The 27,017-nt window shown below is 44.7% G+C and overlaps 2 protein-coding genes and 1 pseudogene across 6 annotated transcripts in view; 2 read left to right on the forward strand and 1 right to left on the reverse strand.

Moving 5' to 3' along the window:
• The window catches only part of ATAD5 (ATPase family AAA domain containing 5), a 47,877-nt gene extending 45,755 nt beyond the window's left edge, over positions 1 to 2,122 (forward strand). For 2 of the 3 annotated variants that reach the window (XM_086686565.1, XM_086686568.1), the window contains exons 22-23: positions 596 to 754; positions 859 to 2,122. In XM_086686565.1, the coding sequence (XP_086542691.1) occupies positions 596 to 754; positions 859 to 937 (238 nt within the window). In that variant the 3' untranslated portion in view covers positions 938 to 2,122. The remainder of the gene's footprint in view (positions 1 to 595; positions 755 to 858) is intronic. The other variant, XM_086686566.1, reaches the window with a different exon arrangement.
• Positions 2,123 to 3,816: 1,694 nt separating this feature from the next.
• On the reverse strand, positions 3,817 to 10,928 carry TEFM (transcription elongation factor, mitochondrial). 3 transcript variants are annotated; one of them, XM_086686569.1, is made up of 4 exons: positions 10,773 to 10,928; positions 9,568 to 10,031; positions 6,522 to 6,671; positions 3,817 to 4,463 (listed from the first exon to the last, which is right to left on the reverse strand). In XM_086686569.1, exons 1-4 carry the CDS (start codon positions 10,801 to 10,803, stop codon positions 4,026 to 4,028), a joined length of 1,083 nt encoding a protein of 360 aa, XP_086542695.1. In that variant the 5' UTR covers positions 10,804 to 10,928; the 3' UTR covers positions 3,817 to 4,025. The 3 variants fall into 3 exon arrangements, with proteins under 3 accessions (XP_086542695.1, XP_025773624.2, XP_086542696.1); XM_025917839.2 differs by having other exon boundaries at positions 10,752 to 10,870; XM_086686570.1 differs by lacking the exon at positions 6,522 to 6,671 and having other exon boundaries at positions 10,752 to 10,870.
• A 1,137-nt stretch (positions 10,929 to 12,065) lies between these two features.
• On the forward strand, positions 12,066 to 14,618 carry LOC147574188 (high mobility group protein B1 pseudogene; annotated as a pseudogene).
• The last annotated feature ends 12,399 nt before the right edge of the window (positions 14,619 to 27,017 follow it).

Here is a 27,017-nt window from a genome sequence, read left to right on the forward strand (position 1 = left end):
TAATTTTGAAATGCTTGGCTTTATTGATCATGGTAAACCCTTAATAATGTAGCTCCTTTTTTTTTTTTAATTTTTTTTTAATGTTTCTATTTATTTTTGAGACAGAGACAGAGCATGAGCAGGGGAGGGGCAGAGAGAGAGGGAGACACAGAATCTGAAGCGGGCTCCAGGCTCCGAGCCGTCAGCACAGAGCCCGACGCGGGGCTCGAACCCACAAACCATGAGATCATGACCCGAGCCGAAGTCGGATGCTCAACCGACTGAGCCACCCAGGTGCCCCAATAATGTAGCTTCTAATAAGACAGGGAGACCATCCTGATTGCTGGGAAGAAAAATGAGAGATTAGGAGACTCTTGAATGACAGGGAGTGGGGTTTTGATTTGCTGTGACGGATAGCAGGTAGCCATTAAAGGTTTTTTTCACTTGTGAGTGATTGATGTGTTGAAAATGATACAGTAAGTTAACCCGGAATCTAGTTAATCTAGTCTAGACCAGAAGCAAGGAGAAGTGGAGACCAGAAGCTGGTTGTGTTTGGGATTGTTGCATTTTTTTAGACCTTAAAAGTAAAAAGTAATGCATTCCTTTTCATTTACAGCAGTGCCTGGAAGAGGATAGCAGTCATTAAAAGTGTATTTTCTAGCCGATCCCTTCTAAACCTGGGTAATAGACAAGCTAGTATAATTGAGTACTTGCCAACTCTTCGAAACATTTGTAAGACGGAGAAGCTAAAAGAACAAGGAAAAAGTAAAAGAAGGTAAAGAAAGGCTCTATACAAGTAACATTGTAGACAGCTATTTCAAGATTAATAAATATCCTCAGCTGATGGTTAAATTGAATTGTTCCTTGTAATTTTGACAGGTTCCTGCACTATCTGGAAGGGATTCATCTTAACATTTCGAAAGAGACTGTGAACACTTTGGCAGCTGGCTTCCCTTAATGTTCACATTAACAATGCCTTGTACAGATTATTATGTGGTCCTCAAGATACATTTTTATATTGATTCATGGAAGAATTTATTTCTGAATGTACATTTAAAACAGGCTATTTGTATATTTTTTATTAGTGTGCAGATATTTAAAATGAAAAAATTTGAGTTACAAATTGTATTTATGATTGTGGTGGTATTTTTTTCTGAAATTTTTTATATTATCTGATTTAGCTTTGTTATAGTATTTTTGTATGTGAGTGAGCTGTTTCTAGAAGGGACAGCTCACTAAGATATTTCTAAAAATGTTTCAGTGTTAAATTAATCCATAATTTTTCTCTTTCCTGTTACCTTTAATCCACCTCTCCCCAACCCAACCTTCAGTACTCTGTCAAGTTGTATATATGAATCATCTAGGTGGTGATCTTTAAAAAATAAATTTATGCAATACAAAATTATGTAACATGCAAAAAACTTCCTAGGGAAGAAATTATGCATCAGTTTTCAAAAAGTAACATCTTCCCGATAAATTTATTTTTAGTGTATTCCTCTGGCATATTTTACCATTGGATCAGCATGTTGACAAAGTGAAAACAAGATTATGAATTGTCGTTTTCATAAATCTTTTTTAGCAACCATACATATGTGATACCTTGTATATTTTGCCAACTCAAATCATTTGCCTTGTACATTTTTCTTGTATTTTTATATCAGTGATGTTTTATTTCATAAAGATATTAATGACGTTAATATATCTATTTTGGACAAAGTGCTACTCATCAAAATTGTAACAAGGGAGAATTCTATACAGGCTTTCTTACATCATAGCCATCTCCATTTAAGGTTATGCTTTTGGAGAAAGTGTATATTTTTAATTACAAGATTGTAAAATCCCACATTTTACTTAAAATTATTTTTGCGATCATATAATCAGGTATATCTGAAAATAGTGTCCTATTTCCAATGTTTATATTATGTACTAGCCTAGAATTCAGTTACATTATCTGAATTATGTTTTTACCCCAAAAGGTAAGGATCCTAATTTTGTACAGATGGAAAATATTGCTGTATACCTGTTTACAAATGTGTATGAAGATATGTTTTTACCTCATTTGTTCAATTTACTTTTTCTTGTTATTGATAGTATATGGATTTAATTAAAGGCTGAAGCTAAGAGGCTTTATGCAATGTTTAAATAGGTGTTCAGGTGTAATCCTCTGGGTAAATATGGGTATTTTATAGGTTTGGATATAGGCTATGTCTTACAGGTTTCGTGCTTGTACAAGAGAGAGAATAGATCTGAAGTTTTGTGGGTTTTTAAGTATATGGATCTTTCTACTGCATACTAGTGTTCATTCACTATTTGTAGACCACTTACCTGTTAATTTGGTCTTTTATTATTAGAAAATTCTGATAATTCTCAGTAATTGAGAACCAAAGTAAAATAACTATAGAATTGTATTTAATAAGATCAAAAATCAGGGAACAGGATATTTTCCTCCCTAATAGGGACACGTTTAAGATTTTTTATTTAGGTTTAGCATGATTTGGGGAAAAAATTATGAATTCTTAAAGGTAGTAAATTCCTAGAAGATTTACGTCCTTTTGAGATAAAGTAACCAAATTCTGATGGCTTTTCAATACTTAGCATCTTATCCTATAAAGTCCTAAAATGAACACATTTTCACATAAAGCTATTTCCAGGAATATGTGGAAGACAGAATGCCACGTATCTGGCATGAACAACTGGATGGCTGGTGAAGCTGTTTACTGAAGTGTAGAACAGTGGCAAAGCGGGGGGGGAGGGAGATTTGAAGGAAAGAGAATTGTTTTAGACGTGTAGTTTGAGAGATCTACAACATATCCAAGGTGGAGGTGTTTTTGTACAACCATATAGGTAAATGTAGAGCTTTATAAGTGAATGGCAATAGGTCTAGAGTGCAACCCAGATTCCACATATTTTATATATTTCTGATTTTTTTCCAACAAGTATATTTCACTTTTTAAAGGAAAAATGTATTGCTTTGACATCAAAGAGACTCGGGTTCAGGATTGGTGAGATAGAATGAGGGCCTGAACTAAGGCACATGTAATGTGAGATGCGGGTGGAAAATTAGGTGCTATGCTACTTTTTTTTTTTTTTTTTTTTTTTTCAACGTTTTTTATTTTTATTTTTGAGACAGAGAGAGACAGAGCATGAACGGGGGAGGGGCAGAGAGAGAGGGAGACACAGAATCGGAAACAGGCTCCGAGCCATCAGCCCAGCGCCTGACGCAGGGCTCGAACTCACGGACCGCGAGATCGTGACCTGGCTGAAGTCGGACGCCCAACCGACTGCGCCACCCAGGCGCCCCATTTAAATGTTTATTTTGAGAGCACACAGACACAAGATGGGGAGGGGCAGAGAGGGAATCCTAAGCAGGCTCCGCACTGAGCGTGGGGCTCGATCTCACCACGACATCATGACCTTGGCTGAAATCAAGTCGGGATGCTTAACTGACTGAGCCACCCAGGCAGCCCAGTCCTACTTTTCTCAAAAGATGGTCTGTCCAAGTAAAATATTTCAAAAGTGAAAAAAAAATGAACCTATTAGACAAAGCTTGTTTGTTCTGGGTTTGATAGACCGAGTTGATGAAAATTACCTTTGGAAGCAGTACGTCGAACCACGTGCTACTTACAGAAGAAGAAGATGTAAGTTGTGTTCTCGGTTATAATTAGTGTTATTCCCAAGATGAGCACCACCCAGAAAAATCATTACTCCCTATTTTAGCAATATAACAATTCAATCCTTTAGGATGGGATTTGCTTTTCAGGGGAGATAACTCGTTTCTTGTTTTGGCTGTTTAGGGAGCATCTTACCATTTAACACTAAAACCCAAAAGGCACACAGTCTCCTCTAAGATATTTATTGATTTGGCCTAGACCTATTATTGTGTAAACAATTCAACAGCCGAAAGTCTGACCCTAAACATCCGAATATAAACATGTTTCCTTCTCCATAAACATGGTCGTTAAAAACAGTTGGTTTTACAGCTTCAGAACTAATAAATACAATTTAATAGATATAACAGTAGAGCCCATTACAGTAACCTCAGAATTTTAAGGTTCAGTATCAAAAACTGCTAATTCGTAGAAGGCAATGGCTTGTAACAATGAATCATATAACTCTTCCGCTCTCTGTTCTTCAGTAGACGAAAACATCTGTCTGTAGCGGACGATCTTCTCTGATGGGAAGACTACCCGAGGCTCCTCCTTCAGTACGGACTCTGAAAGGAACTGCTTCACTAGTTCTTTTCCACTAGTCCGCGTGTCACCAATCATCAGCTCAAAGTGCTTCCCCACTCCATTTCGATTCATGCTCAGTACCCGGTGCTGGCCGTCCTGGACAAAAGTTTTATTTAATAAGGCATACAGCATGGCTTCCATGATGTGAAAATGTAACAGTACAGGAAACCGAGAGGAGTTCTGAATTGAAAGCCCTATTTTTTCCAGAACATAGAGGTCAGCGTTAGGCATCTTTGAAATGACTGAAGAAATCTTAAAAAAAAAAAAAGACAAAATTAGTGACAAGAACTACTTTGTTGTTTGGGTCCCCTCTCCCATTTATTTTTTTAAATGTTTATTTATTGTTAAAAGGCAGAGCATGAGCGGGGGAGGGACAGAGGGAGAAGGGAGACAAAGAACCCAAAGCAGGCTCCAGGCTGTGAGCTGTCAGCACAGAACCCGACATGGGCTCGAACCCACAAACCATGAGATCATGACCTGAGCTGAAGTCAGACACTTAACTGACTGAGCCACCCAGGCTCATAACCTGTATTTTTTTTAATATATAACTTAGGTTAAACTCCTGCTAACAGTTCTGAAGTAACTGAAAAAGCATTTAATGGAGGCCTCAGGACAGCCAGGTTCTGGTCATTGTTCTATCAGGAATAAGCTGACCTAAGACAGGCCATTTAGTCCTCCCAAGTACTGGTTTCTTCATCTGTAAAATGGGCTTCATAATTTCTTTCTTCCTGTTTTTTGGAAATGTTTATTTTTGAGAGAGAGCACTCGAGTGAGCAAGTGAGCTCAGGGGAGGGGCGGAGAGAGAGGGAGAAAGAGGATCTGAAGCAGGCTTTCTGCTGTGCAGTGCAGAGCCTGATGTGGGGCTTGGAACTCACAAACCATGAGATCATGACCTGGGCCAAAGTCAGATGCCCAACCAACTGGCCACCAGGTGGTCCCCTGGGCTTCATAATTTCTAAAATCTGTACTAGACAACTTAACAGGCACCTGGGTGGCTCAGCTGGTTGAGCGTCCAACTCTTGATTTTGGATCAGGTCATGATCCTATAGTCATGGGACTGAGCCATGTTGGGGTCTGTGGGGTGCGTGGAGCCTGCTTGGGATTCTCTCTGCCCTTCTCTCCCATTTGCTCTCAAAAGAAAAAAATTTTTTTTTTTTTTAATTTTACAAAAGATTAGACAACTTAAAACTTCTGTTAACCTTTTAAAAATGTCTAGGGGTGGGGCGTCTGGGTGGCTCAGTGGGTTACGTGTCTGACTTCACATCAGGTCATGATCTCACAGTTTATGAGTTCGAGTCCTGCACTAGGCTCTCTGCTCTCAGCACAGAGCCTGCCTCACATCCTCTGTCTCCCTCTCAAAAATAAATAAGCATTTTAAAAAGTAAATAAAATAAGGGGCGCCTGGGTAGCTCAGTCGGTTAAGTGTCCGACTTTGGCTCAGGTCGTGATCTCATGGTTTGTGAGTTCAAGCCCTGCATTGGGCTCTGTGCTGACAGCTCAGAGCCCAGAGCCTGCTTTGGATTTTGTCTCTGTCTCTCTCTGCCCCTCCCCCACTCCGCTCTGTCTCTGAAAAATAAACATTAAAAAAAAGTTTTTAAATAAATTAATTAAATAAAAATGTCTAGGGTAGAGCAGAGTTAGAATAACTAGCCTATAATCAATCATCTGCAAATGATTAATCCCATCAGATGCTTGATTATACCAGTTCCCTATGTGTAATCAGGATGGTAATTACTCCCCATCTCACAAGGTTTTGAAGACTCAATGAGACAATTAGTGACAGCATTTTTGAAAAACAAGCTTTATATAGGGATAAAATTCTATAACATTTAGAATAATATATTTTAACACTGATTTTTCTCAGTATATGCCTTTGACACATGAAGGTATTTCATGAACTAAATGAAGATTCAACCTTTAAAAATCATAAGGTGGGGCGCCTGGGTGGCGCAGTCGGTTAAGCATCCGACTTCAGCCAGGTCACGATCTCGCGGTCCGTGGGTTCGAGCCCCGCGTCGGGCTCTGGGCTGATGGCTCAGAGCCTGGAGCCTGTTTCCGATTCTGTGTCTCCCTCTCTCTCTGCCCCTCCCCCGTTCATGCTCTGTCTCTCTCTGTCCCAAAAATAAAAAAAAATAAATAAAAAATAAAAATAAAAATCATAAGGTGATGAAAACATGATAGGAATGGGTGAATAATAAGCACGCAAAGAGAGTCCATCGTTAGTACTGTATTTCATTCCTCTTAGGACTAGAAGATTAAACTACACGAGGAGTTCCGGCAGGTGGGAATTTGGAGGTGCAACTGCTTTACCTCTTGTAAATAGACAGATGATAAGTATGTTCCTTTCATCAACTGGCAACACTCACTTTGCTGCCAGTCTAGCACGGCCAATTTACGATCCAGGTGAGCCCAGGCAATTCTTCTAGTTCCAAAAACAATGGATACGATACTATTAACTGCCTAAAACAAAAAGGCTGGTTTAATGACAAGTATAGACATTTTAATAGATACAAAATTTAAGCTATAAACTCAGAATGCCAAATTAGTTTCTATAACAAATATATTTACAGTTTATGAACTGAGAATTGTTAAAGAAATGCAGCAATAATATTTAAAAAACAAAGTAGCAGTTTATAAACAAAGAACCTTTACTTATTCTCAGTGCCTTGCCCAAAATCGGCATTCAAATATTCAAATGTTGCTGGGGACTGTGCTGGACTGGAAACAAGAAACATACCCATACCCAAGATCATCAGGCCATGATCTTGCGGTTTGTGAGATGGAGCCCGGTGCCGGGCTCTGTGCTGACAGTGCAGGGCCCATCTGGGATTCTCTCTCTCCCTCCCTCCCTCCCCCTCTTCTGCTTGGGCACCTGCTCTCTCTCTCAAAAATAAAAAAACTTGTAACAAAATTGAAGACAGTGACAGTGAGGACAAGAAATAGAGCAGAGATAATGGGGGTAGAATTGATATGTGGGATGGAGGAGCTTAGGATAAATCCAGTTTTATTTCAGTGATTGAATGGCACCTGTTAAAGATGATGATAGGAAGCAGATCAACTTGGGAAGGTTAAGGGGAGGTGAGTTGTTTTTTTATGTATTCCATTCAGGTTGCCTACAGGGCTTCTAAGGGGAAATGTGTAGTAGATAATTGGATATGTGGGTTCAACTCTGCATGAAGTCTGGGCATCACTTCACTCCCACACAGTTCATCTAGTTATATGGATATGCAACATGCTCCACAGATACAAAGGCAGATAAGCAGGAACATTTTCTAATTCTATGCCCATCTCCCTTTCACTGCTAAGGAATGGATAAATATCCACTATGGGCAGAATAGTTTGGATGCCCAATCTACAAAATACAGGCCTTCTTTTGGTTCTTTTCTTTAGCTCAATGACTGCTGAGATATACTGTACATAACAATTACTGTACCAGGTCACACACAGTACTTCACGGGCAAGATTTTTTTTAAGGACTACTGCATGACTTTTTCCATACAAAATAACTTTAGAACCTAACCCTCTAAATAAGATTGCAACTCCACTGTAGTGAGTATAAATAGTATTTGTAGCAAACACTTTGAAGGAAAATCCAACCCCTGAAAAATGTCGTTTGAAGTATGTTCCAGATCAACTGCAAGAGTTCTATCAGGAGTCCATGGATGGGCTTCATGAAACTTACAAACCCTCTGAAAGTACATGCAACATTCTATGTATACGTGTTCTTGTTTTCCTGAAAAGAGGTCCATAGCTTTCATCAGGTTTTCAGAAAGTATCCATAATCCCCCAAAACTGAGAACTACTGGTCTAGAAAAAAGTGTGCTTACTACTGGTATAGGATGAGAGAATATTTTATCATGTATTGTTACACAGGACCTAAGTCCCTCCTCCAAGGTTTAATGTCTGATGTGCCAAGTAATTCTAATATTTGTCTTAAAGTGCCTGGGTGGCTCAGTCGGTTAAGCTTCCAACTTCAGCTCAGGTCATGAGCTTGCAGTTTGTGAGTTTGAGCCCCATGTTGGGCTCTGTGCTGAGAGCCCAGAGCCTGGACCCTGCTTCAGATTCTGTGTCTCCCTCTCTCTCTGCCCCTCTCCCACTTGCACTCAGTCTCTCTCTCTCAAAAATAAATAAACATTAAAAAAAAAAAGAGGGCACCTGGGTGGCTCAGTCAGTTAAGTGTCTGACTTTGGCTCAGGTCATGATCTCACAGTTCGTGGGTTGAGGCCCCACATCGGGCTCTGTGCTGACAGCTCAGAGCCTGGAGCCTGCTTTGGATTCTGTGTCTCCCTCTCTTTCTCTCTCTGCCCTCCCCTGTTCGTGCTCTGTCTCTCGCTTTAATAAATAAATAAATAAATAAAGGGGTGCCTGGGTGGCTCAGTCGGTTGAGCGGCCGGCTTCGGCTCAGGTCATGATCTCGCGGTCCGTGAGTTCGAGCCCCGCGTCGGGCTCTGTGCTGACAGCTCAGAGCCTGGAGCCTGTTTCAGATTCTGTGTCTCCCTCTCTCTCTCTGACCCTCCCCCGTTCATGCTCTGTCTCTCTCTGTCTCAAAAATAAATAAACGTTAAAAAAAAAATAATAATAATAAATAAATAAATAAATACAACACTGAAAAGGATTTGCTTTTAGAATGCTTTTTAAAAGGAGGTAGGGAGGGAAAGATTACGTTAAATCCTGCTGGAAAGACCAGTATAATGTTGTACAGTCACTCCCTGGCCATAACCATCTCTGCATCTTAATTTCTCATTACTCTCGATAGAACCCTCAGACACAGCCAGATAGCTTCTCAACATTCCTCTTAAATAAACCTTGCACAGACCTATTTCTCTACAACTGTTCTTTCTTCCTAGAATGCCCACCTCCTCCAGGTAGCCTAATTCTCTCTCTCCAAGATCCAGGTTGAGTTCTACCAGTAATCTGCCCAACAGTCACAGCCCACAGTTCCCTGCCCCATCCATTGCCAATTTACTATCTGTATATCTCATTCTTCAGTACTGATCACATACCAACTAAACTCTAAGCTGTCTTGATGCCCAGAATAGTGCTTTGCAAAGTATGTTCTCAAATATGTAGGCCATATAGCGGACATTAAGAAAAATGATATACCGGGGCGCCTGGGTGGCGCAGTCGGTTAGGCGTCCGACTTCAGCCAGGTCACGATCTCGCGGTCCGTGAGTTTGAGCCCCGCGTCGGGCTCTGGGCTGATGGCTCAGAGCCTGGAGCCTGTTTCTGATTCTGTGTCTCCCTCTCTCTCTGCCCCTCCCCCGTTCATGCTCTGTCTCTCTCTGTCCCAAAAAAAATAAATAAATAAAAAAAAAACGTTAAAAAAAAAAAAAAAAAAAAAAGAAAAATGATATACCTTAAGTCTCTCTCTTTTTATCTCTGGTTTGATGAGCTTTCTCAAGAGCCGGTTGTCTTGGAACTTTCTTTTTTCCCCTTCAGTCTCTGGACAAAGAATGGAGTTACAAACTTGAATGGTAGTTTTGTACTGAAACAAGGGCACATTCATTAAACTCTCCAAATTCTGAAATGGCCCAAACTTCTCTCTGTGCTCTATAATATTGATGGATTTTCTTCCACGAAGCAATTTGAAAGCTTCAAGTTCTTTATTAGATGCTGTATTCAACACCTGCAGGATGGAAGCCTGCTGCTCTGAAGAGAAGAGCTTGTCAAGTGCATTTCCAGATTTCTTTGTATTTTCATCACAAAGAGCAACACTGGGAATAATCTTCTTAGGTGCGGTGGATTTTTTCCGACAGCAGGAATTATGGAGACCCTGGACCAAGGATGACCCTAACGGAACTGGAAAACATCGCCACCTTCCTGAAAGGAAAATTTAGCAAAATGTAAGTTGGAATGTCCTACTTCTCTTTAGTATTAGTTGTGGCTTCACCAGAGCCTTTGCAAAGTGGCAGAGACTTTCCCATAATTTTAGAAGTAGTAGACTAAATTCACAAGAGGTGTCTTCTGATTTTTGTGGACAAGTCCTAAGTTTTACAACCTGGAAATTTTATGCCCTTCAATGTCTTCAACTGCTTAACGTTTTGGCATTTTTAACTTTAGAAAGATCCTTTTGTAATTACTATCTCTTGTTAAGAACATTTTCACTAGTTTCTTTCTCATCCGGGGGAGCCAGATAAAATTAAATTTTATACGTGTGTAAGAAATGTTTCAGCTGAGTGGTAGATTGAAGGACGATTTTTGTTTCTCCGGTACACTTTTCGAGATTTCTACTATGACTATGCTTCTGCAAGTGCAAGGGCAAAAACTATGCAAGAAACAATTCTGTAAAACCAATGGGAAGTCACTCTGACACTGCAGCCCCAGGAAGAAAATACAGCCAGAAGTCAGCAAACGGCCGTTAGAATCTGAACCGTCCGCCCGCCCGCCCGCCACCCAGTCCGGGAAGGAGCCCCTCGCGGACCCCTTCCCCGGGAAGCACAATCGCTCCGAGGCGCCTCTCAGCTCAGCGAGAACTCCAAGACGGAGAGCTGGACAGGGGACCCGAGAGAGGAAATGTCCCAGGACAGACGGGAAATTAACCTAATATTCCAGGAACGCTACCTCCCGCCACGAGGAGACAATGGACGCTCATCCTCCAGGTAAAGCACCAGGTGCCCACAGTCCAATCTTCCTCCGCCGACTTCCGGTCCCTACGTGCTCCGCCCCAAAGTGCCCGGCCTCTCGGCGGAAAGGTTCCGGCCGGCGTGGCGTTCCGGCACCGGCGGGAGGTAAGTCCGGCCTGAGGAGCGGGTGAGTTGCCTGTGGGCTGCGGACTCCGGGCGCGCTGCGGCCGAGGCGGTGTCTCCAGATCCCCAGCCCCTGGGCGGCCCGCACTTTCCTTCCACTGAGTCCGGGAGACGTTCTCGGCCCGGCCGGCCCTTGACAGCCGCTGAGCCCAATCTCTGGGATGAAAACGCCTAGGCCACTTCTAGTTTGTAGTTGGCAAGGTCCCTCCTTCAGGGAGACTCCCTGGGTTTATTCCAGGCACATGAACTGATACGGCCTTGTGGGGGCCTTGCCTGGGGCTCAAGGAGCGGAGCCTGGTGGGGAGCAGAGACAGGGACACAAATAGCCCTACCTCTAGGCAGAAAGGGGCAACTGGGAGAAGCAGGAGGTCAAGGAAGGGCGAGGTAGGAGGAGGTCGGAGCAGCGTTCCATTTGGCAGGGATGGGGGTGGGGTGGCACATGAAGCTGGCACAAAATTTGGTTGGGCCTTGAATACGGAATGGAGCAGTTAAATAGCTTCATTAGGTAGCCCGAAGCTACTGAGGCTTTTGTAGGGTCAGACGGGAGATGGTGTTTCTAGAAAATTGGCCATATATAAAAGTGCCAGACTGGGTTGGAGGTGGAAGAGGGAGGGAGTGTCTCTTCCCAAGGGGCAGGCAGCCATCAGGAACTGAACCTGGAAGGGGTAAGGAGAATGGAAAGAAAAGGGTTCTGTCTGGAACATGGGGAGATTTTAGCGAGTTTTGTGAAAAACACAGAAGTCAGGAGGGAGGTGGGTTTTGAAGGGAAAGGGGGTGGGTTTGTGTTTTCATGAGGTGGTAATGTCTTTGTAGATATCGTCCAGGAAGTAGTGGAAATGTAGGGACTTCTAAGTATTCATAAGAAATACTCAGGAGAATTCTAGGAATCTTACCAATTCCTGGAGAATTTAGGACTGTAAAAAAGAAATAATCTCAACTTTTTGTGCAAAATCCTCCAAATCAAATAATTTCCTTTTTGCTCCTGGCTTATTCTGCTTAATGAGGTGTTATGGGTTGAATTGCATCCTTCAATAAAGATATGTTGGGGCGCCTGGGTGGCTCCGTTGAGTGACTTTCTTTTTAAGTTTATTTACTTATTTTGAAAGAGGTTGGGGCGGGCGGGGGGGGGGGGGGGGAAGGGGACAGGATCGGAAGCAGGCTCCGCACTGACAGCAGGGAACCCGATGGGGAGCTGGACCTCATGAACCGTGAGATCATGACCTGAACCAAAGTCAGACATGTAACAGACTAAGCCACCCAGGCGCCCCAAGTGTTAGATTCGATTTTGGCTTAGGTCATGATCCCAGGGTAGTGGGATTGAGCCCCGTACTGGGCTTCACACTGAGCATGGAGCCTGCTTGGGATTCTCTCTCCCTCCCTCTGCCTCTCTCCCCTGCTCATGCTCTCTCTCTGTATATAAAATGAAATGAAATAGTGAAGTGAAATGAAATGAGACATGTGGAAGTTGTAGCCCTCAGTACCTCAGAATGTGACCTTATTTGGAAATCAGGTCACTGCAAATGTAATTAGCTAAAATGAGGTCATCCTGGAGTGGGGGCAGGTGACTAATTCAGTATGACAGTATGACTGTGCCCTTAAAAGAATGACCAAATGAATGCCGTGTGAAAATGGAGGCAGAGGTGGCAGTGGTACATGTATAAGCCAAGGATCACCAGTGGGTCATCACCAAGTAGGAGAGAGGGAACAGATTCACCTTCAGAAGGAACCAGCCCAGGGGCGCCTGGGTGGCTCCTTGGTTAAGCATCTGACTCTTGATTTCGGCTCAGGTCATGATCTCACATTTTCATGGGTTCGAGCCCTGCATCGGGCTCTGTGCACTGACCGTGTGGAACCTGCTTGGGATTCATTCTCCCTCCCTCTACCCCTCCCTCTGCCCTTCCCCCACTCACACTGTCTCTCTCAAAATAAATAACAATAAAATAAAACGTAAAAAAAAGGAAGGAACCAGCCCTGCTTACACTGTGATTTCAGTCTTCTAGCCTCCAGAACCAGGACAGAATACACTTCTGTTGCTCTAAGCCACGTGGTTTGTGGTAGTCTGTTACAGTAGCCCTAGGAAATTAACACCTGAAGCCATCGGGAACCCTGGTGATTGATGCTTTCAGAGATGATGACGTTCACCGGCAATCGGGTCCCCTGTCTCCCTCTCTCTCTGCCCTTGCCCCGCTCACACTCTCGGTCTCTCTCAAAAAATAAATAAACGTTAAAAAAAAAAAAAAAAAAAACCAACAGCTGGACAGCCATTGCAGTACCTCGGGCTCCACAGACACAGCACCGGGGCAAGTGAGAGGCACACGGGCACTGGGCGACTCTGTGCCTCGCTGAGGAAAATAATTAAACATGGGCCAAAGAGATCCTAAGAAGCCGAGAGGCAAAATGTCATCATATGCACTCTTTGTGCAAACTTGCTAAGAGGAGCACGAGAAGAAGCACCCAGATGCTTCAGTCGACTTCTCCGGGTTTTCTAAGAGGTGCTCGGAGAGGTGGAGGACCATGTCTGCTAAAGAGCGAGGAAAGTTTGAAGACAGGGCAAAGACAGACAAGGCCTTTATGAAAGAGAAATGAAAACTTCTATCCCCCCCCTAAAGGGGCGGATATCAAAGGAGAACATCCTGGCCTATCCATTGGTGATGTTGCAAAGAAACTGGGCGAGATGTGGAACAACACCACCGCTGCAGATGACCAGCAGCCTTATGAAAAGAGGACTCCGAGGCTGAAGGAAGAATGTGAAAAGCATATCGCTGCAGACCGAGCTAAAGGAAAGCCTGACGTGGCAAAAAACGGAGTCGTCAAGGCTGAGAAACGCAAGAAAAAGAAGGAAGAGGAGGAGGACAAGGACGAGGAGGAAGATGAAGAAGAAGAAGATGATGATGAATAAGTTGGTTCTAGGGCAGTTTTTTTGCTTGTCTATCAAGCATTTAACCCCCCTGTACACAACTCACTCCTGTTAAAAAAAAAATTGAAATGTAAAAAAACAATGGATGCAGAGAGCCCAGCACTTGGTAAGGGTTCAGTAAACGTTAGTTCCCCTTTTAAAGGATTACCTCTTCCTGGGAGCTAATTATTAATGACCTTGAAGGGAAACTCCCTCATTCCTCAGAGCGTTCGTTCAATATTACTTGGACCAGAACCTGGAAGTGGAAGGTAAAGGGGCAACTACGCTGTATGATTTACTGTAAACCAGACTCCGGGTGTTCAAAACAAAAGTTGTTACTCCCCCACCCCCCCAAACCAGCTCCTCCTAACTTCCCCGTTTGTATTGCAGATGCCCCTGGCTCCTCCCACTCCTTCCATCTAGCCTGTTACCTGGTTTCAATGTTTTTAAAACCTTTTGACCTTTTAAAACCTTTTTGACCAGGACGCAGGACACATAGGCGTCTGGTGTGACACAAAAGCTTCGTTAAAAAAAAATACTTGTGGGGCGCCTGGGTGGCGCAGTCGGTTAAGCGTCCGACTTCAGCCAGGTCACGATCTCGCGGTCCGTGAGTTCGAGCCCCGCGTCGGGCTCTGGGCTGATGGCTCAGAGCCTGGAGCCTGTTTCCGATCCTGTGTCTCCCTCTCTCTCTGCCCCTCCCCCGTTCATGCTCTGCCTCTCTCTGTCCCAAAAATGAATAAACGTTGAAAAAAAAAAGTAAAAAAAAAATAATACTTGTGTGGGAGCACCTGAATGACTCAGTCGGTTGAGCGTCTGACTCTTGATTGCAGCTCAGGTTATAATCTCATGGTTCATGAGATCAAGACCCGCATCAGGCTCTGCAACAAGTTCCATGATGACAGCACAGAGCCTGCTTGGGATTCTGTCTCTCCCTCTCTCTCTGCCCCTCCCCCACTCATGCTATCGCTGCCTCTCTCAAAATAAATGATAAAAACAAAAAGTCTACAGGACACCAGGTGGAGATGCCTAGTAGATAGATGCTAAGTCTGATGCTAAGGGAGAGGACTGTGCTGGGGTATAGATTTGGAGGTTGTCAGTGTAGAGAGATGGTACTTTATCCCATGAAAGTGCAAGGGATGAGCTGGGGGGAGGGTAGTGTGAGAAAATCACACCAAGTCAAAGAGAAAACTCTGGGAGCACCAGTATTGGGGGTGAGCAGATAATTCAGATTCCCCAAAAGACTAAGAGACAATGTTTAGAGAGATTTAAAAGGAAACAGGACAAAGTCAAGTTAAAGAGACTACGGGCATGCAGGATCCTGGGGAGGTAAGAGGTTTTTTGGTTTTGTTTTTGCTTTTGTTTTTTAAGCTAGGTTGGGGCGCCTGGTGGCTCAGTCGGTTAGGCATCCGACCTAGGCTCAGGTCGTGATCTCGCAGTTCGTGAGTTCGAGCCCCGCGTCGGGGTCTGTGTTGACAGCTCAGAGCCTGGAGCCTTCCTCAGATTCTGTGTCTCCCTCTCTGCCTCTCCCCTGCTCTCTCTCTCTCTCTCTCTCTCTCTCTCAAAAACAAACATTAAAAAATAAAATAAAAATAAAAAATCTAGGTTAGTTGGAACCACTAAATCAATATTCATTTCATGACTCACTACTGTGTGGTAACTTGCAAAATTTTAAAAACACACAAAATTCTACAACCTTACCTGCATTATCTCTCACCTGGGCTCTTGCAGTACCGCCCCCCCCCCCCCCACCAATTTTCCAGCTGCCTATCAACCTAACCCCTGCCCTGTCCTTTATACACACCCTACCTGTCCTTGCCAGCAGCCCCAGGGCTGACTAAATCTCCAAATCCCTGCCCTGTGGTGGGGCCTCACCTTAATGTTCTAGCTCTTTCTCTCTCTGCACACCACCAGGCACCCTCTCTGGCACCCAACACCCACAGTGCTGCCTCTCCCAATAGATCCCTGGTTGTAGGCAGGTGGCAATGTCTCCAGGGAAGGCGAACCGGTTAAGGTAATCCATCTCCCTTTGCTGCGGATTAAGAAGGGTGTGATTCTGTTTGGGGCGTATCAGGAAAGAGAAGCAGCCGCCTCCCCTTTCTTCCTGAGGCTCTGGTAGCCGGGAGGAGGAACTAAGAGCAACAGCCACCTCTGCGGGACAAGTAATGCTGACAACAGAGCATGAAGAACAGAGGCGCCTGGGTGGCTCGGTCAGTTAAGCATCTGGCTCGATCTCAGCTCAAGGCATGATCTCATGTCATGGTTTGTGGGATCCAGCCCCTTGTTGGGTTCTGCACCGGGCCTGCTTGGGATTCTCTCTCTCCCTCTCTCTGTGCCCCTTCCCCCCTCTCTCAAAATAAATAAACGTTTTGGAAGAAAAACTGTCAAGGCAAAACCAACACTTAAAAAAAAAAGCATGAAGAATGCCTTGATGACGTTGTTCCCTGAAACCATCCACCTGCAGACTTTTGGTTCAGTACGAGATAAACTGACCTAATTGTTTCAGCCACTTGTAGATCAGTATCGTGTTACTTGAAGCTGATAACTTCCTCCTTAATACATCCACTCAGGAGACAGACTGGGTGACTTAAAGTTCCCCATACACGTTCCACGCTGTCTCACCTCTGCACTTCTGTGTCTGCCGGTCCCTTTCCCTAGGATCCCCTCCAAATGAATTCTCACCTCTCAAGGGCCAACAAGGGTGTCTCCTGCCCCAAGAAGCCCCCCTCTCTGCCAAGCCAGAGCATCCTGGCCCTTTTGCCAAACACTTGATTCGTATCTCTCTCAAAATACAATCTGTCTTCAACTATGGGGCTTTTTGTTTTGTTTTGTTTTGTTTTGTTTTAAAATTTTTTTTTCAACGTTTTTTTATTTTTGGGACAGAGAGAGACAGAGCATGAACGGGGGAGGGGCAGAGAGAGAGGGAGACACAGAATCGGAAACAGGCTCCAGGCTCTGAGCCATCAGCCCAGAGCCCGACGCGGGGCTCGAACTCACGGACCGCGAGATCGTGACCTGGCTGAAGTCGGACGCTTAACCGACTGCGCCACCCAGGCGCCCCTGTTTTGTTTTGTTTTGACCACATGGCTTTGTCCCCTTATTTGACTCTGGGGATCTGGAAGCTACCAACTAAAATATATCAAAAATCCATTCCCGGGGGCACCTGGGTGGCTCAGTCGGTTGAGCATCCGACTCTTGGCTTCGGCTCACGTCATGATCTTGTGGTTCGTGGGATCAAGCCCCGCATCGGGCTCTGTGCTGACAGCGTGGAGACTGCTTGAGATTCTTTCTCTCCCTCTCTCTCTGCCCTCTCCCTGCTTGTGCTCTAAACAAATAAATAACTGCATTAAAAAAAAAAAAAAAAGGGGCGCCTGGGTGGCGCAGTCGGTTAAGCGTCCGGCTACAGCCAGGTCACGATCTCGCGGTCCGGGAGTTCGAGCCCCGCGTCGGGCTCTGGGCTGATGGCTCAGAGCCTGGAGCCTGTTTCCCATTCTGTGTCTCCCTCTCTCTCTGCCCCTCCCCCGTTCATGCTCTGTCTCTCTCTATCCCAAAAATAAATAAACGTTGAAAAAAAAAAATTAAAAAAAAAAAAAAAGACAACAGGGAAAAAGCAAGTCGTAGAGTGAAAGCAAATATTTTCAAAACATATAACTAACAAAGAACTGGTATCCAAAAAAAAAAAAAAAAAAAATATATATATATATATATATATATATATATATAAATTCCTAGAAAGTAAGAAAAAGGCAGGCAAACCAACTGAAAAAAAAAATGGGCAGAGGATTGGAATAAGCACTTCACCTAAAGAGGGCATTTAAATGACCAATTAGCAGATGAAAATGCGTTCTTTTATTAGTCATCAGAGAAATGCAAATCAAAATCTACGATGTGATAGCACCACACAGACATGAGAACAGCTGAAGTGAAAAAGACATAATATCGATCAATAAACCTGGAGTGTTGGCAAGGATGTAGAACTCTCACACTTGCTTGTGGAAGTGGGGATTGGTGGAATTACTTTGGAAAACCACCTGGCAGTATCGACTAAAGCTGAGCATATGTATCCTCAGTGAGCCAGCCATCCCACCCCTGGGTGTAAATTCAATAGAATGCAAACATACGTGCACTAAAAAACATGGAATATGTGTATAAAGTTGGGAGTATGCGGTAGTTTTTGATTTATAAAAACTGCAGCTTCCCAGAGTCAAACCTCCTACCAGAATGTTCATAGCGGTGTCCTTTGTATAAGCCAAAACATGGGATATCTCAAATGTCAAAAGATTGTATATGGAATAAGCTTCAAATACATCCAGCATCATGGAGGAATTTCGCAAACATAACGTTGAGGGAAAGAAGCCACATGATTTATATAAAGTGTAAAAATAGACAAAAGAATATAGGGGGATAAAAATCAGATTACCTTTAGGGACTAGAAACTGAAGGGGAACAGGAGCCTTTTGGAATGCCGGTTTCTGTGTTTTTGTGGCTTGTTTTGTTTTTGGTTTCATTTTGTTTTGTTTTTAGCTCTGGGTACTAAACATGTGTGTGCACTTAGTAAAAATTCATCAAATTGCACATTTATTATTTGCGCTTTTCTGTTTGTTATATTTCAATAAAAGTTTACATCCAAGTGTAATTCTCCGAGTCACCTGAATTAGATATGCATCATATAAGGTTTGAATGTTTATTTAGTGATTTAATCTATTCTATTTAGTCTTCAAAGTTGTTCACTTCCCAAACGTAGCCCGGATCTCCATGAAAGGGCTGCTGATTCTTGCATAGACCATTCTGGGCAAGGAGCACAAGACGTCTCTTTGCTCCCCCTCCCCAGGAAGAGATCAGAGGGGACAAGAATGCGTAGAGGGAAGGTAATTGGTCCTCCTAATGTCACTTGGGCAAAAGTTTTGGATTTTTTCCCCCTGCTTTTATGTTACATTGTCTTAACTGTCTTTTTAAAAGATATTACACAGGGGCACCGGGGTAGCTCAGTCACTTGAGTGCCTGACTTCGGCTCAGGTCATGATCTCATGGTTCATGAGTTCGAGCCCCCACATAGAGTTCGCTGCTGTCAGCACGGAGCCTGCTTTGGATCTTCTGTTCCCCCACCCCCCCCCCCCCCCCCGCCTCTGCCCCTTCCCCGCTTGTACTCTCACTCTCAAAAATAAATAAATCTTTAAAAATAAATAAATTATAAATAAATAAATGGTATTACACAATTAAAATTATAAGGCAAATGATCAAAATAAGAAACTATTCAATCTGAAATTCAGAATACTTGGGTTCACGTTCCGACACTGCTACACGTTACATATGTGTATCTCAGTTTACTTCTGTAAGAACAGTTTTGTGCAAAATAAAGTTCAAAGTACTGCTCTCACAAGGTTGTTGTGAAGATGAAATTATATAAATCATAGGGAAAAGAGAAAGTGTTACACAACGGAAATGACTTTTTTTCCACAGTGGAAGATATGATAAAGTGGACAATTGATTCTGTAGGTTGAGATGAAATGTGATTGCCTAAGAAACCACCTCAAGAAGAAAATCCCTAGATGTTTTCTAAAACCATCCTCAGAGCACCTGGCTGGCTCAGTCAGAAGAGCCCGTGACTCTTGATCCTAGGGTTGTGGGTTCGAGCCCCACGTTTGGTGTAGAACTTTCTTGAAAAAAAAAAAAAACTTAAATAAAATAATCCTCTATCTGATTAATTTAGGTATAACAATAGGAAATAGAAGTTTTAGATTTTCGAGCCCAATTTTAAAACTCCACTTCAACAGGGTAGCACCAACGTTCAAATCACATTTCCAACAGGTGTCACCCTAACCCCTTTGATTGTGGGTTTGAGCAAACCTCTATGACTAACTTCTCACTCAGTGCTCCAGGTAATGACATCAAATGTAAACACTCAATTACCGTGTGTTAATCCGGGACTTCTTTTCAGGCTCTTCAGATTTCACAACGGGATGTTTCAACTCCTTGTTATATTTTACTCAGAATGCAAACCCGAACGAACGACGGGTTGCCTGTGTAATGGAGGTCTCAACTCCACCCCCAGTTCAACCAACATTTTTGGGGGGGGGGTGTGGCAAAGCTCACATAACATAAAATTCACCATTTTAACCGTTTTAAAGTGTACAATTCAGTGGTGTTTGGTACATTCGCAGTGTTGTGCAACTATCACCACTATGTAGTTCCAGAACCTTTTCAACACCCTAAAAGGAAACCTTGTACCCATTTAGCAGTCATTCTCCTGCCCGCCCCTCCCAGCCCCTGGCAACCAGGAATCCACTTCCTGTCTCTATGGATTTGCCTATCCTGCACATTTCACATAAATAGATCAACCAACTGGGCGTGCCTGGGTGGCTCAGTCTGTGAAGCATCTAACTTTGGTTCAGGTCATGATCTTGCGGTTTCGTGAGCTTGAGCCCCGCTTTGGGTAAAACATGAGCCCTGTTTCTCTCTCCCTCCCTGTCTCTCTCTCTGCCCCTCATTCACTTGCGCCCTCTCTCTCTCTCTCTCTCTGAAAAAAAAAAAGTCGGGGTGCCTAGGTGGCTCAGTGGGTTAAGCATCCGGCTTCAGCTCAGGTCATGATCTCATGGTTCATGGGTTCAAGCCCCTCTTCGGGCTCTGTGCTGACAGCTCAGAGCCTGGAGCCTGCTTCGGATTCTGTGTCTCCCTCTCTCTCTGCCCCTTCCCCACTTGCGCTCTCTCTCTCTCAAAAATAAATAAACATTAAAAATTTTTTTTAAAAAAGCGATTGATCAGCATTTTGGGGGCCCAGCACTTGCTAAGCACCAAGAATACAAAGATGAATATGACAGTCTTCTGTTAACAAGGTCACTGACAACTGGGACAAATAGATTTTAAAAAATGATAGTACAATGTGATGATTATTGTAACAGAAATATGAGCATTGTGAGGAAATAGATGCGGGAGATAGGGCAAAGTGTAAGAAGTAAGATTTGAGGGTGCCTGAGTGGCATAGTTAAGTAGCCAACTCTTGGTTTCAGCTCAGGTCATGATCTCACAGTTTCGTGGGTTGGAGCCCCCCCACATCAGGCTCTGTGCTGCCAGTGCAGAGCCTGCTTGGGATTCTCTGTCTCCTCTCTTTGTTCCTCCCCTGCTCGCTCTGTCTCTGTCCCTCTCAAAATAAAGAAATAAACTTAAAAAAAAAAAAGTAAGATTTGAATATAGGCATAGAGGCAAGAGTTTGCTAGAACAGTGGGGCTGGGCAAGAGGGCAGGGTAGAGGAGGTGGGAGCTGCAGTAGTAGAGAAGTAGCTGGAGCAAGGCACAAGAGCAGAGAGTTGGACAGCTCTGTGCTCACAGGAGGTTGACAAAGCACACCCCAAGCATGTTTCCACCCTAGGGCCTTTGCATTTGCTGGCCCCTTTTCCTGGGACACTCTTCTTTCAGGTCGGTGCCTGGTAGGCTCAACCCCTTCCTTCAGATCTTTGCTTCAATGTCACCTCCTCAGAGAGGGCCTCCTTCACCTCCCTATCAAAACAGCATCTTTATAATAAACTTTATTAAAGAAAAACAACAGCATCTTCTGTCCCTCTCTATCTTCTTACTCTGTACTCCTTTTCAGCCTTTATCACTCTGGTACCATATTGTATATAGGTATATGATTCTCTGTTCATTTTCTGTCTCCCCCACTTGAAGGTAAGCTGTACAAAGGCAGGACTCTTTGCTTTGTTTATAGTTATATTCCCAGCACCCATAACAACGCCTGGCACATAGTGTAAGCCCCATACATTTTAATGAGTGGAGAAGCAATCACTTTGGCAGCATTGCGGTGGGGAGTCCCTCTGGGTTCTGAGCTGCTTCCTGCTGAAGTCAGAGCAATATTGAAAGCACCAAGCAATAGGTAAACTCGATCAGATTCTTCTGATTGGCTGTCACAGACTATGAGTCTGGAGGGCTCTCTTGTCCAGCGAGAGCAGACGCAGAATTGAATACAAGAGAGGCTAACGTCCAGAAGGAGACAAGAGCCACTAACAGGGGTTTCATCTTCGTGTTTCTTCAACGTTTATTTATTTTTGGGACAGAGAGAGACAGAGCATGAACGGGGGAGGAGCAGAGAGAGAGGGAGACACGGAATCGGAAACAGGCTCCAGGCTCTGAGCCATCAGCCCAGAGCCTGACGCGGGGCTCGAACTCCTGGACCGCGAGATCGTGACCTGGCTGAAGTCGGACGCTTAACTGACTGCGCCCCCCAGGCGCCCCTCATCTTCGTGTTTCTTGAGCTCACAAGGTATTACCCACCGTGTGAATGTGAAGAAAACAATCAGATAGCAATTAACCGGTGTGTGTAAGAACAAAGGGTCTGGGAGGCAAGTGGAGTTTGTGATAATATATTGGCATCAGGTGGAAAGTAATTTCCTGCAGCTGACATAACAAGTTACTTGTGATTCCATTACAATATCTCACTAGCTAACCTCAGGCACTTTTGCCCCGTGATGGTGACTTTCTGCCCTAAGCTTTCCTCTAACCCATTTATATAAACAGCACCTATTTCCCCACAATTGGCTGCTTGATTTTCCGATGTTTCCCGTCCCTGCCTATTATTTCCCTTCAAAAGGAAAACATTTTTGCGATCCCAAGTCCTCTCACCTTATTGTTTATTATTTTTTACCTGTATTCATTTTTTCGTTTATTTTTTTTTTCAACGTTTATTTATTTTTGGGACAGAGAGAGACAGAGCATGAACAGGGGAGGGGCAGAGAGAGAGGGAGACACAGAATCGGAAACAGGCTCCAGGCTCTGAGCCATCAGCCCAGAGCCTGATGCGGGGCTCGAACTCCCGGACCGCGAGATCGTGACCTGGCTGAAGTCGGACGCTTAACCGACTGCGCCACCCAGGCGCCCCATTTTTTCGTTTATTTTACAAGTATGTTTTGAGTCCCTGCTACGCAGCAGGCAGGTGCCGGGATGCAGCAGAGGACAGAGCGACCTGTCCCTGCCCTCAGGAAGCTGAGATGAGTAAGGGAGACAGGAAACCAGTGAGCAATTACAGGCGATTCAGGTACTTGACAATCCTAGCATTAAAGAGGGGAAACTCTCTGGACACAAAGATACTCATAGTTGCATCATGTGTAACAGCGAAATATTGGTCACAATCGATGTCCGACAAGAGGGAAATATACATATCCCATGGAATATTGCAGAGCTATTAAAATGATGTCATGGGGCACCTGGGTGGCTCAGTCGGTTGAGCGTCCAACTTCGGCTCAGATCATGATGTCGTGGTCTGTGAGTTCAAGCCCCACGTCAGGCTCTGTGCTGACAGCTGGGACCCAGGAGCCTGCTTTGGATTCTGTGTCTCCCTCTCTCTCTCTGCCCCTCCCCCACTCATGCTCTGTCCCTCTCTGTCTCAGAAATAAACATTAAAAAATAATAAAATAAAATGATGTCATGATACATCTATAACAATATGATAAGGGATATTATGTGAAGAAAGTGAAAGAAAAAATTATATGAAAAAATATGATCCCAATGATATATAAAAAAATGTATGGAAGTCCAGAAGAAAATCTAGGAAAATGTTAATAAAGACTGATAGTAGGACAATTGAAAGGATAATATTAGGTTGAACTGCATGCCGTTACTTTTTTTTTAAGGTTTACTTATTTATTTTTGAGAGAGAGAGAGCGCACATGTGCCCTGGTTGTGGGGTGTGGCGGGGGGGGGGGTAGGGGTCGGAGCTGGAAGGGGGAGGGGCAGAGAGGAAGGGGAGAGAGGGAGAGAGAGAATCCCAAGCAGGCTCCATGCCAATGAGGGGCTCCATCTCACCAATGATGAGATCGTGACTGGAGCCGAAATCAAGAGTGGGATGCTCACACAACTGAGCCAAACAGGCACCCCAACTTTTGTAAGTCTACTTCATACCATCAACCAAATATATTGATGAAAGGGGTCCAAGGCAAACTTGGATTCAAATTCCAGCTCCCATACTATGTACCGTCCAGTATGCATCATCTCAGTTGTGTAACCTGAGTAGTAAATTTACTTTGTCTGGGGCCTCCGTTGCCTCGACTATAAAATGGACATAAAAATAGTTCAGACTTCAGGGTTGTATTTAAGATTAAATGCAATAATGTCTGACATACACTCATCTCTGAATAAATGGTGGTCATAATTGTAGGTGCCGTTTTCTTCCTTCTTTATTGTATTTTCCAAATTTCCTGTAATTAGAGTTCAAAAAAACTATCTAGTAAACATAATTGTTTAAATTTTCAAAGGGGTTGCGATCCATTCCCCAGGGATCTGGAGCCAAGTCCAGGGCTGGGAATGTGGTTGAAAGCTTTCTTCCAACCCCTGTGGTGGCTGGACTCCGCTCCACAGACAGTGACCCTGAGAGCAGGGCTTGATGTTTGTGCTTGGCGGACCCTGGGAGCTTTGTTTACAGAGGACACTCGGTCCCAGGGCCTGAACTGCCCCCTCACCTCTGCAGCTGCTACGGACTGAGCCCACGAAGAAGGCTGCCTCAGCCCACCCTGCCCCTCACAGCCTGGCCCCTGATCCCAGTCACAACAGCCTTTGGCACAGTTATCTTCTTCCCTTAAAAGCAGCCTCTGGTTCCCGAACACAGGCCCGAGCTGAACCCTGATCATGTCCCATGCCCACGGAGTGGGCTGTAGCATTTCTGTTTGTGGTGATGAAATAGTTGTGGAAACTGTTGTGATAGTTGCGTGGCATCGTGAATGTATTCAATGCCACTAAATCGTACACTTAAAAATGGCTAAAGGGGCCGATTTTACGTTATAGAGATTTTACCACAATTTTTTGAAAAGTGAAAAACAAAACAGAACAAAACAAAACCCAGACGAAAGAGGGCAGGGTTGACCTGTGGGATTTGGTGACAGAACCTGGGCTGACACCAGGAGGCCTCTATTTTGACCTCCATTTGGTCCCTTTGGCTCTTTGACCCTGGGTAACTTAACTCCTCTGAGGATAGATAACCCGCTGCCCTCAGGGCAGTCATGGAACTCAAATGTGACCAAATGGTGTGAAACTCTCTGTAAAACAATCAGTAATTCTTAATTAGTATTATCACCTTAACCTTGCCCCATAAAAGAAACCCATTACAAACAAAATACAATAGTACCTTTTTTTTTTATTTTTATTTTTTATTTAGTGCCTGAAGACCTTAAGGCTTGGAATTCTGTATAATGGAAACCTCCAGAAATAAGGACAGGTGGAGGGCAAACAAAAGGAATCTCTCAATCTCTGGCTCCTCACCAGGAAGGAGATGCTGTGTTTTTCCTGGTGTTGTGGGGAAGGAATATTCAAAGGTGCATAATCTAGGAGGGCTTGGTGTGTTGCCTTGGCACTGGGCAGCAGAGAAATGATGTCCTTGCCCTGTCCTGTCTTTGCCCCCCTACCTCCCCCCTCCTCTTGCCTTCCTGTCTTAGGTTGCCTTTCCCATCTGTCTCTTGGGAGATTTATTTCTGTCTCTTTTTTCATCTTAAGCAGCGGAAATGAATCATCTTTCAGCCTGTTTGGTAAACAGCCCCATGCCCTCTGACCCCCTCTGGGCTCTCTCTGGCTCCTCTGGAGCTGCCCCTGGGCTAGGTCTCACCCCCCCATCCCCCCCCCCCCACAGTCAAGACCCTCCTGGCTGGTTATTTTTGGTAATGTCCCTCTCCTCCCAGGCATGGAGGCTTGACCTCCTCTGCCCTGTGGAAAATGGGAAATGACACACAGCATTCCACATGATGATCCCACGAGCCGACCAGAGAGGGACAGGGAAAGCACGGGAGCCACCATGTTCTGAGGGTTCTATGTGCCACGCCCCCACTGGCACATCTCAGTGACCCTATTAAGTGGGTCTTCCCAAATCCTCATTTTCCAGAGGAGGAGTACAAGGCTCAGAGAAGTGAAGGAATATGCCCAAGGCCACCGAGCTGGTAAGGGGTGGAGCCAAGATTCAAAACCTGTGTTCTTGGATTCATTCCATGATACCATGCTGCCCTATGTATCCACATGTGTATATGCACGTATGTTGAACTGGGGATACAGGAGGGTCAGCTAGAACTTCGGCTGCAACGATCAGGATGAAAATGGAACATCCTTGCGCATTAAGCTATATGCATATGACAGATGGGTGTTTACCTACGGAGGGGAGGACAAGCGTGAGCAGCGTGTGCCTTCCCAGGCACCTGGGGACCACAGAGAAAGGGATCAACGAGGGCCAGGGATGGGGGAGGGAGACCCCAGATTCCAGACCACCTGAATCCTGCCCACACCTCACAGCGATGGAACCTCGCAGATAAAAGTGCCTAGTTGATGGGGCGCCTGGGTGGCGCAGTCAGTTAAGCGTCCGACTTCAGCCAGGTCACGATCTCGCGGTCCGGGAGTTCGAGCCCCGCATCGGACTCTGGGCTGATGGCTCGGAGCCTGGAGCCTGTTTCCGATTCTGTGTCTCCCTCTCTCTCTGCCCCTCCCCCGTTCATGCTCTGTCTCTCTCTGTCCCCCCCCCCCCAAAAAAAAGTGCCTAGCTGAGTCCGCGTTGGTGAAACCACGCTTCCTGGTGAACACAGTCATGCAACTATTGGACTTCTAAAAATGTGCAGGTGCTGTTTCTAGGAATTATGTGGGATACAGAAATAAATCTGCTGACGTCAAACTATCCAGCGAGGCCACGTGTGTATTGGAGGTGTGGGAGGGATTAATATAAATACATAAATAACCGATGCAGCGTAGATAGAAAATGCTCAGGGCCAAAGGGATGGACGGATCCTGTAACAGGGTTCTAGCAGGACCAGAAGCTGGAGAGATTGCTCTAGGATGGGTATTGAGGAGGGCTTCCTGGGGAGGTCTCTAAGTAGATGTAAGCGCTACATCAGTAGAAAGCTTTAACGGAAGTTAGATCCTGTCTAATTTTCCACGGAGCCCAGAGACACAGACATGCCCTTATTCCCCTTTTACAGAGGTGGAAACTGAGGCCAGAGAGGTCGACTGGGATGTCCACAGTCCCGCAGCTAGCAAGCGGCCGACGGGTTTTTGCTCTTGGGCCAGCCAGCGTGAGGGTCTCCCAGTCCCGCACTCGGGTCCCTCCCCGCGGGACGGGCTCCAGCTGGGCGCAGAGTGGCGGGAGCTGGGGCCGCCGGCACGCGCCGGGGGCGGGGCCGAAGGGCCGGAGGGGCGGGGCTGGCTGGCTGGAGGC

The sequence above is a fragment of the Puma concolor genome, chromosome E1, assembly GCF_028749965.1.
Source record: "Puma concolor isolate L17-30 chromosome E1, mPumCon1.1.hap2, whole genome shotgun sequence".
In the NCBI taxonomy this organism is placed as follows: domain Eukaryota; kingdom Metazoa; phylum Chordata; class Mammalia; order Carnivora; family Felidae; genus Puma; species Puma concolor.